Source organism: Gossypium hirsutum, chromosome D13 (genome assembly GCF_007990345.1).
Source record: "Gossypium hirsutum isolate 1008001.06 chromosome D13, Gossypium_hirsutum_v2.1, whole genome shotgun sequence".
NCBI classification, from domain to species: Eukaryota; Viridiplantae; Streptophyta; class Magnoliopsida; order Malvales; family Malvaceae; genus Gossypium; species Gossypium hirsutum.
Window position 1 is genome coordinate 43,437,199 of NC_053449.1, and position 21,062 is coordinate 43,458,260.

The 21,062-nt window shown below is 30.1% G+C and overlaps 2 protein-coding genes across 2 annotated transcripts; one reads left to right on the forward strand and one right to left on the reverse strand.

The window, feature by feature from the left end:
* Positions 1–1,805: 1,805 nt before the first annotated feature.
* Positions 1,806–2,611, reverse strand: LOC107919561 (uncharacterized). The gene has a single exon (XM_016849003.2). The coding sequence runs from the start codon at positions 2,536–2,538 to the stop codon at positions 1,942–1,944; it is 597 nt and encodes a 198-aa protein (XP_016704492.1). The 5' UTR covers positions 2,539–2,611; the 3' UTR covers positions 1,806–1,941.
* Positions 2,612–13,473: 10,862 nt separating this feature from the next.
* Positions 13,474–15,932, forward strand: LOC107920771 (subtilisin-like protease SBT3.17). The gene is made up of 2 exons (XM_016850616.2): positions 13,474–14,025; positions 15,649–15,932. The coding sequence occupies exons 1-2, from the start codon at positions 13,719–13,721 to the stop codon at positions 15,720–15,722; spliced, it is 381 nt and encodes a 126-aa protein (XP_016706105.1). The 5' UTR covers positions 13,474–13,718; the 3' UTR covers positions 15,723–15,932.
* The last annotated feature ends 5,130 nt before the right edge of the window (positions 15,933–21,062 follow it).

Below are 21,062 nucleotides of genomic sequence, written 5' to 3' on the forward strand. Positions count from 1 at the left end.
ATTTAGTGACTAAAATAAAAACATTTTAATAGTTTAGTAACTCAAATGAAAACTTTCAAATAATTTAATGAGTAAATTACTAAAACGAAATTTAATGCCTGACGTTGAAGTTTAAAAACAAAAATCATGTACGTGAAGTAATTGGTCACTGGTAAGGCAGCAAAGTGTAGTTAGTTGCCTATCTAAACAAACTTAATTAACTCTTCTAAATAGGAAATAAATATTGTGAAGTACAGGAATTTCTTGAATCACAAAACCATTTTGTTTGTTTGTTTAATTTTTATGAATGAAAGTTTCGAGCTTAGCTCTTTTAGTAGATATCACAACATATATGGAAAACAAGTATAAAATTAAATGAGCGAAACTAAAATTTAAATTTAATTAAGAGTCCAATTGTTTTTTAATTTTTATTGTTCATTAAAATGTTATCATGTTACATAGTATTAAAATATCAAAATAGTATCATGTTTGTAAAATAAAAGGTTAACATTAAAAATATACTTATAAAATATTTATTTAATAATTAAGTCAGAGGTAGACTTAAAAAAACTCTCATCAATATTGAGATGTCGGTTGACTTATGACACCAACTTAATAAATGGCGGTATCAGTATACAAACGATATGGGTGAAAAGTTTGTGTAATAAATTTAAAATGATCAAAACAAAGCTTAGCAGGAATGGTAAAGTTAAGATTTTATAAATGTTAGTAGCATAGGTTTAAATCTCATTATTTGTAAGATTTTTATTGATTTTATTTAAAAATAATATAAATAAAAAAAATACTCTTGTAAGAATATAATTTATTTTAAATATGTAAAGATATTTTAATAATTTTTAATTAAATTAGTGTTTAGTTGACTCATAACACTAACTCAATTAGAATTTAGATAATAATAGAGATATAACAATGTTACAACCACATAGGATCAAATGTCATTTTAATAATTAATTAAGTTTTACTTATCTATTACAATTTTTTTTATGATTTACTAAAACGTGTATGAAAAATTTTATTTTTTTATTATCCCAATCAACTTAAGTTAATTTTCATGGTTGTCGACTCTCATCCTATAAATATCCCACCTCAAAGTTCATTTAATCTTTCATTCTTAAAAAAATGTTATTTTTTACTAAATTTAAAGTTTTTTCACTTTTGAAATTAGAATCGTGATTTTACTTCTGATAAGTTAGGATTTTTTATGTAATATTAAGTTGTTTTTAATCGAATGATTTTGTATGACATTTTTAATATCTTGATAAAATAATAATTTTTAGAGATTGATTAATGTAAATTCTTAAAAAAATTAAGATAAATTATCTTTACAATTTTAAATTTCTTGAATATTTATTAGAAAATTAACATTTTTGTCTGAATTTTGTTATTACTAGTGTGATGGTAAATCTTGTGTTTGATATATTACATATATTAATTACTATTTTAATAAGTCTTACATTTAATCATATTATGCAATTTTTTAAATAGTTGAATTTCTTAAAATTTGATCTAAAATCAAAATTGACTGGCTTCGCAACGTAGTGTAAGATTTGCAGCAGTGGAAGTGGCAGATAATATGAAAAAGAAGGTGATAGATACAGAAACACACAGGTCAAGTTTAGAAAATGTAAAAAAAAGGAAATGAATAAAAGAAAGAGTGAAAAATGGTGAATTAAGATGGATCAGCCTTTGTCTCCGGTGGTCCAGTGGAGCTCTGCATATCACCCACATGGAGTAATGTAATCTTCACTCATATTCTCATTAAACATCACATGCAACTTTACTAATGATTTTCAGTCTCGAAGATATGCATCATCATTTTTCTCCTCATATTGCATACAAAAATACAAAGAACAATAAGAAATTAAAAAACAAATGTTTTAACAGCATCATCAGAATTAAGCCCCTCAAGTGATAAAGAATTAATGGGGTGTTGCGGAGCAGTTAACGAGAGCGACGATTGATTAGGCCATACTTAGCTGTTCCTGTTCTGCTGCTACGCCTTGGAAGATAGACTATTGATTCTGAAACTGCACATGTTCTTTTACAACAAGTGTAAAGATTAATGAACCCGAACCTGTCACTGATACTCCTTGTAATCTTAGCTCCACTCCTGAATTTGCTTGATGATCGTTCATCATCATCTTCATCATCCTTGGAACATTCCACCAACGCTGTGAAAAATGGGTCCTTTCGGAAACTCTCCGCGACGGCGGTGGAAGTGGAAGAGGAAGATTTCTTTCGGTTGAATGAAGCTTCCTTGGAGGTTGGTGGTGGCAATGGCAGCAACTTGATGGAATCTTTCTTCTTGTGGCTTTGTAGCATCTTAGGGATCCCTGGTAAACGTTCCCATGAAAATGGCACGCCTGAATATCGGAACGGAGTCACCGGACTGAGAGGGGAATCGTCTTGATAATACGAAGATCCAAGTGAAGATGGCAACGATGACGACGAAGAAGAAAAGGAAGGTGTTCGCAGGGAGGAAGAGTACTTGGTGTCAAGTTGTTTGGGTGACATTTGGTCACGCCATGAAGAACCCATTGCTATACACAAATAATAAAAGGAGGGCCAGGGGAGACCTATTTGTGTTCTTATATGGTCTACTTTGATTTTCTTTTTCTTTTTTCTTTTTAATCTGACATTTGCAATTGCATATATATATATCATACATAGAGAGAGAGAGAGAGAGAGAGATAATTCATTTTTGGGGGTAATATTTATAAAGAAAAGGATATTATTAATTAACTAAAGAACGACCCATGGCAATAGGCAAGGCATTGATGGGAAAGGGTAAGGAAAAGAAAATGACTGAACATAGGTATAGAATGGGAATTAAATTGGGGGTGGTAGTCATAAACCCTACTTTTTTGGTATTGGAAAGTGGTTGTTCACGGGCTGACCCGAATATTGGACCCTAACCCGGAAATGTTGAATCAATCTTAGCAGTTTTTTATTGTTATTTATTGAACGACTAACCCATTCAAGAAATAGTTCTATATATCCATTTACTTATTTTTTTCGGTAAAAAGCACTACAAAGACCTTTGTACTAAAAGTTGAATTATATTTTATCCCTTTTACTTTAAAAAATGGACAAATTAGTCCATATACATTAGATCAATGAGAAAATGAGTTCTTCTATTAAAAATTTCATCAAATTCTACTATTAAAAATTGGTCCTTCTACCTCAAAATGAGGTACACATGGCACGCATTGTGTAACTGTTTGATTATTTTATCAGCGACGTTAGGTTTTAACAATAGATATTGATGAAATTTTTAACATAAAATACTTATTTGCTCTTTAATATAATGTAAAGGGACTAATTTGCTCATTTTTTTGAGTAAAGGAACTAAAAGCAATTTGACTCCTAGTACAGAAGCCTTCATAATGCTTTTACCTTTCTTTCTCTTTGTTTAAACTTGGAGATTATTTCTTTCTCTCTTTTTTTTTGATAAAATATTTGTATTCGATATATATTTAGATATTTTTATTATGCATTATCTAAATATTTTTTATACAGTGTCTAGAATTACCCAAGGGCGAAGCCAGAATAATTTTTTAAGTGGGCCGAATGAAATTTTAATTTTTTATAGTCTATATCTTTATAATTTTTAAAGTATTAAATTAAATTTTTATAATTTTAGGGGGGCTAAAGTGTAATTTTACATTCACTAATTTAAAATCTTAAAAAAATTTAGAGCGCCTAAATGACAATTTTTTATTTTAAGGGGGGCTCGGCACCCATATCACTCACCAACCCTTAAATAAGAAGATAAAAGTGATTCAGTACACTCAAACTCACATCCTCTTATATTTAGATGTAAAAAAAAACAAATTTAAATATTCAAATTTCAAATCTACAGTGAATACATCTTTAGATAATATATAAATCTTCCAAATTATATGATTATTTAGAAATTTTAATATACTATGATAAATACAGATATTTATATCTATCAATTATACCCCAAATTCTAATAACATAAAAGTAAATTCAACATTAAACAAAATATTAACCTCTATGTTATATATATGTAGTTCAGGTGTATCCCAGATAAAAGTTGTATAAATCCAGCTTTTCATAACTTGGCAATAAATTAGCATTAATTGTAAGTGGTTGAATTAGAGTGCAATATTTTATGTCTAACATCACATAATTAATACCTAATCTTTTGCTGATAGATTCTGCAATCAAATTGTTCATTATTTTTCTTCTGTGTGCCATTTATTTCATTCAACACATCGGGTTTTCAATTTCTTTTATACAACTTATTGATTCTTTTCAAATAAGATCATATCGAAATGAGGTGTGTGTGAAAAACAACAGTGATGCACGTGAGTCAGCTGAAGCACTTTTAATGCATGAATGAAAATTGCTATCAATTTAGCAACATGGCGTGTTCAGACTTAAATGGTGACTTTTCTCTTTTCCTTTTTCTTAAATTACATTTAATGTCTCAAATTTTCTAGTTTTTTACATTTCAAATCATAACTTTAATTTTTTTTCTGCAATGATTAGTATTTGATTTTATATTATAAGGAGCTTTTAATATATTTTTTTTATAATTAATAATATATATCGACATTTATTTGGAGGATAGATTAAAATTGTAAAACACGATAATTTTTTCTTTTAAGAAAATCGTCCATCTTTATTCTCAATATTATAATTTCTGGATTCAACTTCACCTTCCGAAGGTTATGGAACTGGAAAGTTATTTGATATGCTCCAAAAATCTGCTTCAATATATTCTAATTTCCACATGAATGTAATGTGTGCAATTCCTTTCCCTCCAAACAAATAGAATGACTAGCCCATAAGAATTCCTTTGTCCAATTGTACGTAAGTCCAGAATTTGGTCCCAAAGGTGTTTAGAAAAAAGTGCATGTGAAAAATTATGGTCTAGATTTGATAAACTATACAGCTTTGCGTAGAAGTTGCTAAGAGTTTTCTTGTCCTATATTCTCAGCGTTTTGAATTTTTTGATTAACATCTGCAACTGGATTGCTTCACCGTAGTACCTTCATCAGCAGTTATAAGAATATCCCAAGTTTCCTTAGTAGTTGTACGCTTAGATATTCTCTTAAATTCTTTACTATTCACGTCACAGAATATAACATATGGAGTTTTAGAATTCGCATTTGCAAGATGCTCTTCATCAGTGGCCATTCCAATTCAAAGCTTGGAGTTCTCCGTGTTGCAATTTGAATAACAAGTGGTTCCCTAGTGAGAATAGCACGCCATGTTTTCTCATCCATGAATTTGATGAAGGCTTTTTATCTAGCCTTTCATTAAGAGTAGTTGCAACTGTCCACCATAGGAGGATGAGACTATTGGAAAAAATCTAGTTCAAAAACAGTTTTTTTGCATAATGGAAAATAAAAAATTTGAAAATCGAGCCGGTTTGTGATATTTATGAAAATAAACTCTTTACCAAAATCGCACCTGTGTTTTTGGCTAAACAGATCCTTGTCGTTCCTGGCTTTCAACTGAACGGCCTTCTCCGCTAGTCACTTCAAATGTGGGCTTTAACGATCCAAATCAAACACAAAATTAGAAATAGTTTTCTTTACTCTTAATGTGAAAGCAAAAAATCTCTCTCCATAGAAACCAGCAGAATTCTTATTTCGAAGAATAGAATTAATACTTAGAGAATAAACTCTAACTATTTTCGAGCAGAATAACAATATCTCAAAAATCGTTTTTAGCCCTACCAATGACATCTATTTATAGGGAGAAAAAGTGAACTCCTTATTGAATTGTAGAAGTCTATTTCAAATAGAAAAACAAACTCCTAGTCTAACTTGAAGTATAGGGGGCAGAAACCCTAGTTAATTAAACTAGGGTTTGTCGTCCCTCTCTTTAAACATGAGGGACTTTTGGGCCCCTTCCATATTGGGTCCAATTACAAGCACTTCCTAGACTTTTAACCCATTACTTTATAATTCGATCCAACCCAATATTTGTTTTTCTATTTCCCAAAATAAAATGTTTGTTTTAACCCAGTACTTTATAATTCGATCCAACGCGATACTTAGTGTCTATAAATTAAGCTCTTTTCATCGAAAATTCCTTATTCTTTTGAAAAGACAAAACTCTCTCAAATTTCTTCATTGATTATCTTGTTGTCAAGTTTCTACAAAAATAAGAACCCAAAACTTAGCTCTTAGAATTTAAGTTAAGACTCTTGTAACATCCCGCCCGAAAATACCTTAGTGTTCGAATAATGTATGTAGAAATAAGGCGTATAAAGTAAGTCCAAAGTAGGAAGGTAATAAATTCAACTAGGTATAAGAATTCCTTGGGTACGCCTTCAGGCTAAGTCTGCATTAGGCGAGCTTGGTGGTTTGGTGGACTTTTTTTAAGAGTATATGCCACCTTAGTTGTTAGACAAAACATTAAGCCCTTAGTGTTAAGACCTTATTTTGAAAGAACTGTATGCTTAATTATTATTTTATTATCCTAGTTGAACAATCTGGTTAGACGAACGAGAATTTGGTTAGTATAGAACTAAGTTTCTGTAACCTGTTAGATCTGCATTTATAAAGAGAGAGAAGTGCTTAGTCACTAGGAACGAGGGGTTTGGATGGAAATCAAACTTATCCACTAAGTTTTTCCTTTCGTGTATATTTGTATAAAACAAGCATTGGCTTATTGAGCAAGTTTTATGCTTTATTTGGCAACCACATTTTCTTTTCAAGTTTTTTTTTGTAATTTTTCTCTCGAAAAACTCTAGACTTAGAATTTGCTTAAAGACTTGGGTTCGCTATACTCAGCCAACTCTACTATCGTTTGGTACCTGGTAAATGTCAATGAAACTTAAGTTATTTTCATGGTTATTTACAAGAACCTAGGGTTTTATGCTTTAAGGTCAATTTGAGGTGTAAGAGAGTAAACTTTCAGATTCTGGGTTTCCATTTAATATTCATATTTAACTTGTTTAGTTTTTCTGGTAAAATAATCTAACAAGTTAACTCTTCATATTATAGCTCAAGAAATTCTTGAAAACCCTCATGATAAGCGCAAGAGTCCTGTTTTCTGATCTTGCTATAATTTCTAGTGAGTTCCTTCTTGCTTCCATGTGTATGTGTATATGTTTCCATTTTTTTTATTGAGGTAAGCACTATTATCCCATGAGATGATGTGTTTGTACATGAGTAATAAAAAGTATATGGTTATAAGTCTAAGCTAGTTGTTTGTGTAAATGGAGTAAAGGCCTTTCTTCATGCTTGAGCATCACCCATTATTTCTAGAATGAACAATGTGAGCTGAGCTATGAAAATTAAATCATGGTGATGCCTTCAATGAAATGAGCATTGAATTGGCAGATCGCGATACATGAAAATGGATTATGTATCCTCGGGTAGGGCACGTGTTAATACGAACCAGATTGGCAAATCATGATGAAAAAAATGAAATGAATACTAAGGTTTGATCATGGACTTGGGTGTGGCTAGCACAAAGAAGGATGTCTGCATGATTGTATGGGCATAGTGTATGAGCCAAAGGAATAGTGTCTTTAGTAAAGTCTACTTGTGAATGGTACTCGTCAAAGGGAAAATTGTATGATTTACTGAGTTGGAAAGGTTTATTGGTATTATATATTTAGCTATTGATTTGTTTGCTCTGGAACTCACTAAGTTCTTTAAACTTATTTAGTTACCTTTCCTTCTTAGGATCGCTAATGAAGTAAAGGCCTTCTCGAAGACTACGCTAGAAGATATCTATTCCGTGAGATTTTTAATTATTTTGTATTATGCATAGCATGGGGTGGTGTCAAGATGGTGTCATTCAAAGACTGGATTTTTGTATTTTAAAGCTACTCTTTTGAAACCATTAGTTCAATGAAACCTCAACGAAGTAATTATGTTTTCTTGTAAAGTAACAAATTATTTATGTTGAATGATTAATGTCAGTCTAATTGTATGTGTATGTATACGACACTGTAGTCAAACATGGGTTACGCCACACATGGTTTTTAGAGCTTCCAACAGAACCTCCTTATTTTTTTTATTTTCCTTGAAAATGTATAACCTTATTTATCGTTAATTTCGTAAAGATTGTACAAAATCACATTTGTTTGAATTATATTTTCAAGAAGACCACGCCTGTATAAATTTAAAAGAAAAGAATTTTGAGTCAGTGATGCGCCAATCCTAGTTCCTTCTTAAGGATCAAGTTTGGGGCATTACAACTCTGTTTCTCGATTTGTGTTGATATTTAGAAGTAATTAAAAAAGGTTCACAACATATGAAACTAGGTTGGCCAAAAGAATAGCATCTACGAACCTAGATTCACTTGTGTTAATGTATGTGTTTTAATGTGTTTTTTTCGTTAATGAACATTTGTCTAACAGTTGATGCATAGGGAATATTTTGCATTTCCTAAATTTCAAGGTTGCTTTTAGGGCATTGAGTAAGATTAAATTTGTCTCCTTTAGTAACAGAGGTGTCACTTGGTTTATAACCTTGCATGCCAAATCTTTTGAGTACTTTATCAATAAAGCTTTTTTGTGACAATCCAAGAATATCCTAAAATTGGTCTCGATGTATCTAAATTCCTAAAACAAAAGAGACGTCCCAAAGATATTTCATCTCAAAATGTTTAGATAAAAATCTCTTAGTTTCATGCAATAAGTCAATATCATTAGTGGCAAGCAAAATATCATCGACATATAGAACCAATAATATATACTTACTCCTATTGAATTTGTAATACACACAATCATCAACTATATTCATCTCAAACCGAACAAGACAATTACTTGATGAAACTTGTAGTACCATTGACAGGAAACTTATTTGAATCCATAGATGGATTTTGTTAATCTACAAACCATATTCTTTAGGTTTCCCGACTCAAAGGTTTTTGGTTGCACCAATAAATTGTTTCTTTATATCTTCATTGAGAAATATAGTCTTAGCATCCATCTGATGTAAATTAAGATCAAGATAAGCAACAAGCGTCATTATTTTCTTAAAAGAGTCTTTCGATGAAACTGGGAGAAAGCCTATGTAAAATCAATACATTCTTTCTGAGTATATCCTTTAGCTACAAGATGGGCCTTATATATCTCCACATTACCATTTGCGTCCCTCTTGGTTTTAAATATCTATTTACAACCAATTAGATTTGCACATTTAGGTAATGGGACAAGTTCTCAAACTTTTGTCTTGCATAGACTTATACTCTTTTTGCATGTCACCAATCCACTTTTTAGAATTAGAAATTTTCATGGTCTAGCGAAATTTGATTGGATCATCTTCCATCATTTCATTAACATCCTCATATTCTTGGATAAATACAACATAATAATTTGAAATAACATTTCTCTTCTTTCTCGTGGACCTCATTAATGACACTTATTCTTGAGGCTATTGAGTTTGTTCTTTTGGAACAATTACCTCATCTTGAATGAGGAGTTGTTCAACATTATCTTTGTGAGGTTCTGGATTCACTTCTTAAGGTATGAGAACATGAACATCATCAAAAGTGATAGCATGAACTGAGTTAGAATCCAATTCTTCCTAAAAGACAATGTCTCTAACCTTATTTCTCACTCCAAACTCAACATCCTCAAAAAATGTTGTAGCTCCTGTCTCAAAATATTCCTAATTATGGGATCATAAAACTCATAGCCCTTATATCGCTTAGAATAATCAACAAAGTAGTTGCTCACAATTTTAGAGTCTAATTTCTTTTCATGTGGCCTATAAGGCCTTGCCTCAACTCGACATCTCCAAATATGAAAGTGTTTTAGACTAGACTTTCAACATGTCCAAAGCTCATAAGGTATTTTTGTAGCAGCTTCAATGGATATTCTATTCAGAATGTAAGTTGTTGCCTTTAGAGACACTAGTCAAATGAACACTTTCAGACTTATCATGTTTCAACCTTTCTTCCTCTTGCACACAATGAGAAATGAGCTCATTTAGAGTCCATTTCTCCTTTTGACAGTTGTAACTAATTTTAAATTGGTTAAAGTATGCAAGAAGCGATACCAAAACTATAAGAACAAACAATTCCTTAGAAAGCTCAATCTTAAGTGCCTTAATTCTTGAAACAACATGGAACATCTCCATAATATACTCCCTCATGTTTCCTTGATCCTTTTACTTCACATACATCAAAGAAGTCAGAAGTTATGTCATCTCAACATTATCGTTTTTGGCAAAATGTTTCTCAATTTCATCAAGGAAACCCTTGACCTGAGTAATCTCTTGAGATTTTGTGTCCTTAAAGGCTTTTGGAATGTTGTGCTCATGATCATTAAACTCATGTGGTTTGAACGATCCCACCTCTCAAAATCCTTTTTAGCATTAGGGATGCTTGTCGCAGTGTGAGATGAAAGTTGTTATTCTCTCAGTGCAAGGTCCATGTCCATACAGCCAAGTACTATAAGTAAATGCCTTTTCCATTCCTTGAAATTAATCCCATTAAGCATGGGTATAGAATTTATATTAATAGATATTGTGGTAGCAGAAGATGAACTAACTGAATATAGAAAAAAATAGATCAAAACAAACTTATATAAATATTCATAAGTAAACAATAAATTCAAAATAGTGGCTAATCCTATCTCAAGATACCAAACACAACATTATTATCAAGTCTTTGGACAGTAATGTTCATAGTAAGCGATATTCTTGTGTAGCAATCAAACATTGATAATAAATTATGTCAAACAATGAATCAATTTTTGGACTAACTTATTGCTCACATAAAGTACCTTATAGTTGTCACACATTTATCACTACAGATGTCGTTGAAATTCTACCAAATATTAACTTGTCTTTGGGTCAATTAATAAACACATGAATCACAAAAACATATAATCATCTTGATACTTTAAATAAACTAATCTATACAAAAGAGGTCACTTTGGTAGCATCTTGTTTCAACTAATCTATTTAAAATATTAGATATCCTTAATTAAATCCCAAAGCCAAAATTTGAATTTATTTGTTTCAAAACATTTCAAATTTAAACCAAAATAATTTGAATAAAGGTAAATCCCATCTCAAGATGTCAGACACTTCATTAATATTTCATCTTTGGACAAAAATATTAACTTGTAAGTGATATATCTCATTATAGTAATCAAAGACTAACAATAAAAACACGTCAAACAATAAATCTTCCTTTGGGCCGATTTATGGCTCACATATAAAATCGAATAATCGTCACATATTTATTACCACAACTGCACATGTAATTTTGTTAAATATTAACCTTCCTTTAGGCCTATCAATATTAATGTAGCTTAAGTTACATGCACACAACCTTTTATATTTTAAAACAAAATAATTTCAATAACAGAGGTCACTTTGGCAACTTATTATTTCAATTAAGTTATTTAAAAATATATATAAACATACCAATATTCAAATTTAAAATGTTCATAACAATCAAAGGTCAAAACTAAAATTTCTTATTGCAGTACAGTTTTTGAAATAACCCAAAATAAGGTTCTCTAAATAGCGCAATAAAAACTTGAAAATCTTAATCTTTGACTGATTTTTTAAAACCATATATGTCAAAACCAAATAGAAATAATGTAGCGGTTCAAGGCTAAATAATTAATAAGTACATGTATTCATAATTTTGGCATAAACAAAAAACACCAAAGCAATTTATGCATGTATACTTGTATTCAAAATCAAATAGAAAAACTTACTCTGCATATACTATTTAAATCCAAAATGCATTTATGATTAAACAGAGATTCACATGAATACTTGAAAAATATTTTCAAGCCAATAAATCTCAAAAACAAAATCATAATAGATGCCAAATCCTAATATATATATATATATATATATAACACCCAAAAAGATCACAACTTTAACAAATATCCATATCAAACCAATTCACACATATATTTATGTAGCCAACCAAAAATAACTTATAACCTTTGCCACATTCTAATTCAAAGCAAAAATTAAACATAGGTCCAGTCATTAATGAATAAGAAAGGATTTCTACTCAATCAACCAAAGCAAAGCCACTGAAAATCATTTGATTTTAAAATTGAAACCCGTGAATACACATACCAAAATGCAGAATATCGAAATACATATCTAATAAAGAATACCAAAATAACCTGGTTGAAATTACCAAATCAATCAAAGACTAAAATTACCTAATATAATAGCCATAGAAAAACAACAAACTAAAAATCACATTGATGAAATGGACAAAAAACCGTCCATTATCAATATAATAATGCTTTCCAACCGAAATAATACTATTATCCCTAAGCAACCAAGATTTAAATCACGTGGCTTTAGGCAACTATTTTGAGATCTTGATTTTTCTTATAATCCCACAATCCATTTTAATAATTCAACATGACGAAACTCTACTACCACTTGTTATAGAATTATAAAATTCTTTTATAAAACTTAATAAATCAAGATCTGTTACGTAAAATCATCAAGAATAAAATTAAATGCGGAAGCGTACCTGAATCCATTGATTTCTTGGAATATTCGATCTTGTGGTTTTGATCTTGTAAATTAACACATAAGTAATTCAGAGAATGTGACTCTATCTTTTCTAAAGATGATATATTAGAACAGTTACGTATGTGTAAATTGGGAACCATAACCCTACTATATAACTTTTGCACGTTAAACTAATTTCTAATCAGCTCATCATTAATTAGAAAGATTAGAAATTAGTTACTAGAGTATCTACACATATTTGACTCCTATTTTAGTTAATAACTAAAGTCCAATAAATCTTAACCAAATTAGATCACTTTTAATTTGGGCTAACCTTTTATGATAGTAAATAATAACATGTAATTAGTCTTATTATATATGTGATGTCTATATTTTTCAACAGTCATATCTCTAAATTTAACCTTGCATTACCCCGTAACTTGATGAATCGAATCCTAAACACTATGAATGCATATATGTGTATGATTGATTATTAAGTTGGTTTGAATGATAATTATGATTTAAATTTTACGAAGTAAGATAGCTTGAGTTGCTAAGGCAACGTAACGTGACATCACACAATCGAATCTGACGATTGGATTGGGTGTTAGGTGTTACAGGTTTATTTGAGTTGTAAATTTTGTTAATATGACAAACAATGATGGCATGCCACGTGCAATTTGGAATTAATGTCGACATTAGCAAATATCATGTCAACAAATATTAACAAATTCTAAAAAATTTAAATGTAAAATGTTGATCTATATGTTCACTCGAATGCCGATTTAGAATTCTAAGTTAACTTATGAATAGATTTAATTTTCTTACATGATTCAAAATTACACTCGAATGTCGGTTTAAAATTTTAGGTTAACTCATGAATAGATTTATGTTTCTTACATGATTCAAAACTTTGATCATAAATTTAATTTTATAATTAATAAAATAAAATAAATTACATTTTCAAATAAAAATAATTAATTAAAATTAATTTTTATATTAATTAAAATCAGTGGAGGTTGGTACTAAGTTTGTAAAGGAAAAGAAAACAAAAATGCGTTGAGCAATCCGGAGGCGGAGTTATCTAAGCAGGAAAGATGACAAGTAATTAAACAAAAAATTGGAATTTAATAATTTTCCATAAATAAAATAAATATTAAAATTTTTAACTTAGAGGTTAAGTATACGCAAAAAAATAAAAAATAAAAAATAAATCAAAATCGTGGTACCTCTAATTTAAAAGGGGAAAGTTAGAGCCAATCAATCTCCGATATGAACATCAATATATTCCCGATTTTATTCTGTTCGATAATTGCTTTGTGTTGTTTGATCCAAATGGCTGAATCTACAGAAGCAACGAAATCATCTTCGGCGGCGGCGGCGGGGACGGATGCGGCGGTCCACATCGTTTACACCGAGAGGCCTCAGTATGAGCAGCCTGAAGCCTACCATATCCGGACCCTCTCCAACGTCCTCGGCAGCGAAGAAGCTGCTAAGGAAGCCCTGATCTACAGTTACAAGACGGCTGCCAGTGGCTTCTCCGCCAAGCTTACTCCCCAACAGGTTGCCGAAATATCAAGTATGTGCCTTTTTTTTTATATGCTTTTTTTTAAAAAAAATTCTTAGATTATTGTTGTTCTGAATCACTATTTTAGGTTTCTTTTGTTAAGAATTAGGATTACCATGCAAACTTGAAAAATTAAAGTTATTATACTAAGAATCAGGATTGGCGTGTAATTTTATAAGGGTAAAGACAAGAAAAAGGAAAGTAAAACAAATAGCGAAAAGAAAATGCATCAAGAACCTTCGGTTTATCCAAAATAACTTGGTTTTTTAGGGTTTCTCGATAAAGCATGCATTTACTTATTGTCTGAATGAATAATGTTCTATCAGTAAAATGAAGATACCAATGTGGAAATTACTCAATTGTATTCAATTTATCATGCAATCCATCGAGGAAGAATAGTCTCCAGAAGAACATCCGAGTTGTTAGAATTTGAGACTTGGAACTTGAAAATTTTATCTTCGGTGATGTTGCTATCTCATTTTGGGTTAACTAGACTAAAAACCCATGGCCCAGATTTTAAATTGGTACTCGAACTTTAATCCATTCTAATTGAGTCATCAAAGTATCAATATACTATCAATTAGGTTTTTCTTTCAGATTAGATATTAGTACACGCGAATCAAATCTTAAACAAGGGTCTATTTATTGCATGGACAACTTAAATTTTGATGTGTTAAAAGTAGCCCTTTTAAATTTTAACAATGCTGTTTATATTTTTCTAGTGTATTACATACTAGTTGCTCATGCAGTAGGTTCAAATATGTTTAAAATTGATCTCCATGTGAAATCTAAGCTAGAATCGAATCTCCAAAATGACGACAAGGCGAATAAAAAACTTGATTGATATGATATTGGTACTTCGAAAATTCAATAAGAACTTTTCAAAGTTCAAGGACCAATTTAAAACTTTTTTCTTTCATGGAGCATCCTCGCAAGTTGCAACAATGCAGATCTCAATGCATAACAAAAAATGCTTTTTAGTTTTCTTTTAAAGATGAGAGGAGGAAAGAATTAGTCGGTTGATGCAGGATTTTCTGAAATTAACAAATTGACTTTTTACAGCACCCATCTCTTGTGAATTGCTAATGCATCTTCATAAAAAGTGTTTCTATTTCTAAATGTTTCTATCTTTCCTCCCCCTTCCTTTTTGGGTTCAACTCTTGGTTTGAGCATATTGTGATGGGATAACATGCTTGTTTTATTATATAGGCTAGGGACTTTTCACTCTTTTAGGCAATGATGCCTCAATCCTTAAAAGATTTAGATTCTGTGTAGTGGGAAATATTTTGAAGAAATTAGAAAGCACTTTGCTAGATATTTATGTATTAATAGTAACAACAATCAGGTATAAGGTTGAAAGAGAATGCTTGACATCGAAATAGAAGAGGAAAAACAAATTTGGAAAGAAGAGTTAGGTATAAATGATGATACATCAAGTTATTATTGTGATTTGGGTGATTTCTAGGTAGGTTTTGTTGTGAGAAGGAACCATGGAAAACTGGTATAGCATCAGACTAGGCCGTTTTAGTTAAATGTTGCATGGACTTTTTTCTTTCCGTGAACACAAAAGTTGTTCTTACATGTTACCGTGTTTGAACATTGGTAAGTAATTTGGTTTGTAATTGTACGTGGCAGAACAACCTGGTGTTCTTCAAGTTGTCCCGAGCAGGACACTCCAGCTGCATTCTGGACCAGGCAAGCTGCACTAAGGCTCAAGAAACTCTTACCCTACTAAAAACAAAATCCTATGGAACAATAGTCTCATTGTATAAATATGTTTGACACACTCTGTGCTATGGGGGTGTGCTACATTATACTGTTTGAATCTTTGTTACATAGACTTATTTGCTTATAGATATAAATATGATGGGTTTAAGATAATAACAGGGTACTGAATATATCAGTACAATTTTTTCACACATTCTACAGCCATATCGTGTTGGTGCTATCTATAAAAATACATTAAGACATATTTTGAAAATGTTGCTACTCCGAAATCGGAAGATGATTTAACTATACTTGACTTTGCCCTTTACAAAGGCCTTTAGAATTTACTACATAAAACTATGCTCTGCCATAACAGCAGCTGTAAATTAGTTTTAGAGATTTTAGGGTCTAGTGTTTTTGAAATCATAAACAATACTAAACAAATAAATTTTGAAGTTTAAAAACCGTTTTAAACTTAAAAGCAAAATCAGTTTTTTTCTAATTTTTGTTTTTAGCAAAAGCGATTTTAGGAACAAAAGATAATTTTAACCTTTATAAAGTATTTTATATAATATTTATATTGGATATGTAAATACTTTTCAATTGAAATTTATTTTAAATATATAATATTATATATTCAAATTAAATTTTATAAATAATTAATGTTAATTGTTTAAAAATATTTAAAATTTATTTTTCATATATAATAAATATAATATTATTAAAATATTAAAATATTAATTAATTTAAATATTATTTAAATGTATATTTGTTACTTTATAACACTATATTTAAAATAGATATTTTATTTCTTAAAAACATTTTTTATAGCAATACTAAATAATTAAATTTTACACTAATATTTTAAAAAATACCTTCTAAAATTAGGACGGCACTTTTTAAAAACACGATCTCAATAACAAAACAATATTAAGGTAGCCCTTAGAATAAATTAGGTAGACTCCAATTCTCGGCTTTCTATCCACAAAGCAGTTCAGATAATGTTCACCATGAAGAAAATTCCCTATTATAACAGAAAAAAGAATAGAAATTATTTTGGATGATATTTATTCAATAATATTCCGTCTTTTTAATGTAACACCAAAATAAGAAAAATGCATATAAATTATAATCTATAACCTATATGTATAATATATACAAAAGAGTTTGAAAAACTTTTCAGTTTTTAATTTTAAAATAAAGTTATTACTTGAATAGAATTTTAAATATGAAATATAAGAAAAACATTGTGATAACTATAATTTGCAATTATTAGTAAAAAAATTTGACGTCAAAAGATTGTGTTAATTTTTATTTTATTTTCAAAAAAATGTGTCAATTTTTATTTATAGAAAATAAAATTATTATTTAAATAGTATTTGGTAGTTAGATGTATTCGATCAATTAGCATATAAAAAAAACTTACCAATAAAAAAAAGAGATTGTTAGCATTAATAAATACATACATACATATATATATATATAAAGAATGGAACATTACTTTAATGATAATTTAAATTGGTAATATTTAACCATATTCAAACAACAATGGCAGGAATAATTAAAGATTATTAAATTGATGATGAGTTACTATAATATTATGATATTATTTTTTAAAATTTTATGTAAGTTATTTATATTATGTGAAGGAGGCACTCTTAAAACCATTTTTTTAGAGGGTTTATTTTAAAGAAAGTCAAATTTTAATAATTATTTTTAATCACTATTATTAAATGTATTTATCAATTAGTGTAAATATATTTTCTATTTATCATAAACTATTATTATAATTTTTGTATTTTGCTTTATCTATTTTTTATTTTTTAAATTAATATTATAGTTTATTTTCAAGTTCTAAATTTGTATATTATTGAAAAACTGAGAGAAATTATCATCATCAATAATTAAAATCACATAGAAATTAGTATATCTAAAAATATTGGTTTGTTGTTTATTATATTATTGATTTTTCCATTTTAAATAATTTTAAACAATTTCACTTCAAATTTAAAATCTCCTTTAGTAATAAAATTAAAAGTTTTAATAATGAAAAGATCTTATTAATATAATCTCGATAGTTTAAGATCTAATTAAAATGTTTTAAAGTTTAAAAATTAATATAAAATAAAAGTTATAATTCGGGGATATCATTTTATCGCTTTCATTCTTAGGTCTTGTATGAATTTTTTTATCTTTTAATTTTATTTGAAAAGTAGAAAAAAGAAAATAAATCATAGAGAGAGAGTTAGCCCTCTTTATAACAATCACTCGCTATAACAGCTAAATTTTTAGTAAAATTGATCTTTTATATTTTTTTTAATCTTCTAAAACAATTTTCATTTATAAAAGCAACAATCATGATTATGAAGCACATTCTTTATTAAATTAATTCTCAATAACAGTTATAGTTATTTCATGTAAGCAAGCCTATTTATTATAATTATTAAATAAAAAGATTTTAATTAAAATATTATTTCAATTAAACATCTAAATTTCACATGAAAAAATATATTAATTATATTTTATTAAATAAAATAATCTTCAATTAGTGGAATTAAATATATCAATTTAATAAACTATCAAGTTCCATAATTAAATATTTACTATGAATTTGATACACCATGAATTTATAACTTGATTACTTGAATTTAATATATGTGATAAATTAATTAATTTAATATGATAATTCATATAGATTAATTTAACTTGTTAAATTTATGAACATAATTAATAGTCGTGTGAAAAAATGTTAAAATATGGATAAAAACAATTATGCATAAAAATGTCTGAGAACGGAGAAAGGGAAGACTTGATCGGAGATCGAAATACCAAAAAAGTTCATTTTAAGGACTTGGATTCTGGTGTGGAAAATGATATGGTTGTGGACTCTATTCCGACGCTGGAAATCTCTTGGAGGGACAGAGTTCTGGGTCGAGGGGCTCCTGACTCTGGTAGAGACGAGGATTTTGAATTTCTAGATGGAAATGTGGTGAGAACTACGGTTAATGGTGTTCCCGCTATCAACTTTTCCGAGAGGATCCAACGAATTCTCTTCCGAAATATGGCGACCACGGTGGTTGTTAAATTACTTGGCCGGAAAATTTCTTACTCTATTTTGCATAATAGGATCCACAGTCTCTAGAAGCCTTCAAAACAGATTCACATAATGGATGTGGAAAATTGTTATTTCCTGATAAAATTTCAAAGTCATGACGATTATGAGAGGGTGCTTACCCAGGGTCCATGGATTGTCCTTGGCCAATATCCCACGGTTCAACCGTGGACTCCAGAGTTTAATCCTCTCCAAGCATTTCCTAGTAGCACCATGGTTTGGGTCAGATTACCGGGTCTCTCGGGGTTCCTCTATAAGCGCCAAATATTAGAAGAAATCAGAGGTCTGATTGGGACGGTCACCAAGCTCGATTTTCAAACGGACAAAGGGTCGAGGGGAAATTTTGCAAGAACGGTCGTGTGCATTGATTTGATTAAGCCTTTGGTATCTCAGATCTTGGTTAACAGGGCGGTGCAGAGGGTTCAGTTTGAAGCGTTGCCATTCGTGTGTTTCCCTTGTGGAAGATTCGGTCATTCAAAGGCCACGTGCGTAGAAATGGGGTATTCACAAAATGCTGACGATGGAATGAACACAGCGATGGAAAGCTTACTGGAGGTGGTCAAAGCGGTGGAGCCATTGGAGCGGTTTCGTCCCTGGATGATCGTTGAGAGGAAGTCACGGCGTAATTCTAGGGCTCGCATTAATACTGAAACGAAAATTGCCATGAATAACGCTCTGAATCTGTTTGGGATTGAAAAGGCTGAGATTAGGGACAAAGAAGCAGATGTTTCGGGGATAACATTTCAAAAAGGGGAATTTCTCAAAGGGATCAATCAAAGGAGTGCTTCTAGGGATAAGGGAAATACTGGGTTAATAACCAAAACGGCAAATAACTTTAGCGTGTTGGGAAAAGCAGATGTGGACGGGCTGGACTTTTTGATGGAAATAGAGGGCCAGGTGGATAGCGGGCTTATGGTGGAGGGTCCGGGTATGCCTATTGAGTCACTAGTGGACCCACAAGGTTTTGGGAAAAAACAGCTGATATTAATGTGCAGATCAAAAACACTGGGCTTGGCTTACCGCGTTTGGATTTATTGAAGGATCCCGAGGGCCAGGTGAACAGTGGGCCCGTGTTGGCTGAAACGAGCTTTCATAAGGGTTTATTGGTGGATACATCAGGTCTTAAAAACATAGTGGATGAAAATAAAAATAAGACCAAGCTTGTTAGGTTTGTTGTGCCGCGCCAGGAAAGGGGAGGTTTGGGGGTTTCCTCTAATTCGGTGATGCAAGTTGTCGAAACTATTTTTAAATATTGAAAAAAAATGGATCGACTTAAAAACAAAAATTGGAGTCGCCACCAATATTTTATTGAGGTGTGATCGGTTCACCTTGAAAACGATTTTAGGTCTACGAATTTTGAGAAAATAGGTTCGGGAGTCGGTTATGCACGAGGAAGGGTTAGCACTCTCGTAACGCCCAAAATTGGTACCGAATCAATTGTCTAATGTCTTAGTGTCAAATGTTTGAAAAGATTTTAAAATACAATCATTGTATTTAAAAATTTATATAAATCCAATTACACGTTAAAATCCTCCCATTTAGAGGAAAGAAATGTCACACCCAATGCGTTAGGGCATGATATTTCACATCCTCAAGAATGAGCTTATCCAAAAACTCAAGCGATGAAATTTAAAAGGATATTCAATTGTTTAAGTCAGACGAAGAAATCGAGACCTAATACGTTAGGGTACAATTTCTCAGAATCCCAAACATCGAATATTGCCTCTTTTTTTAGGAAAATTTTCATCTCGAGAAAATAATATGTCATACCCAATGCATTAGGACACAACATGTTGAATTCGCAAAAATGATTTTTTATTTGTGTGTTTTAAATAAAGAATATTCTCGATTATTTAGGTTTAACAAGGAAAATTGGAACCCAATACGATGATCCCAAATACCGAATATTGTGTTATCTTGAAAACCTTTGAAAAAATGGTTTTAATGCTTTGATGAAACCAAATATGTTTTTCTTAAAAATGTGATAGAATGTTAATATACAACATGAAACAAATACTTTAATATGAATTATATATGTATATGTATTTACAAAATATGTATATATATAAGTATGATATATATAAGTATATTTTGAAAATATGTATATGCATATATTAAAATACGTATATATATAAAAATGAAATATATATTTATAATAATTTTTTTAAAAAGTACGTATATGTACATTATAGAAAATGCATGTATGTGTGCATGAATTATAAAATATGGA

Coding starts and splice junctions, on each gene's coding strand:
- LOC107919561 (XM_016849003.2), bottom strand. CDS start 2,538: ATGGGTTCTTCATGGCGTGACCAAATGTCACCCAAACAACTTGACACC.
- LOC107920771 (XM_016850616.2), top strand. CDS start 13,719: ATGAACATCAATATATTCCCGATTTTATTCTGTTCGATAATTGCTTTG. Junction 14,026..15,648: donor ACAGGTTGCCGAAATATCAA/GTATGTGCCTTT, acceptor TGTACGTGGCAG/AACAACCTGGTGTTCTTCAA.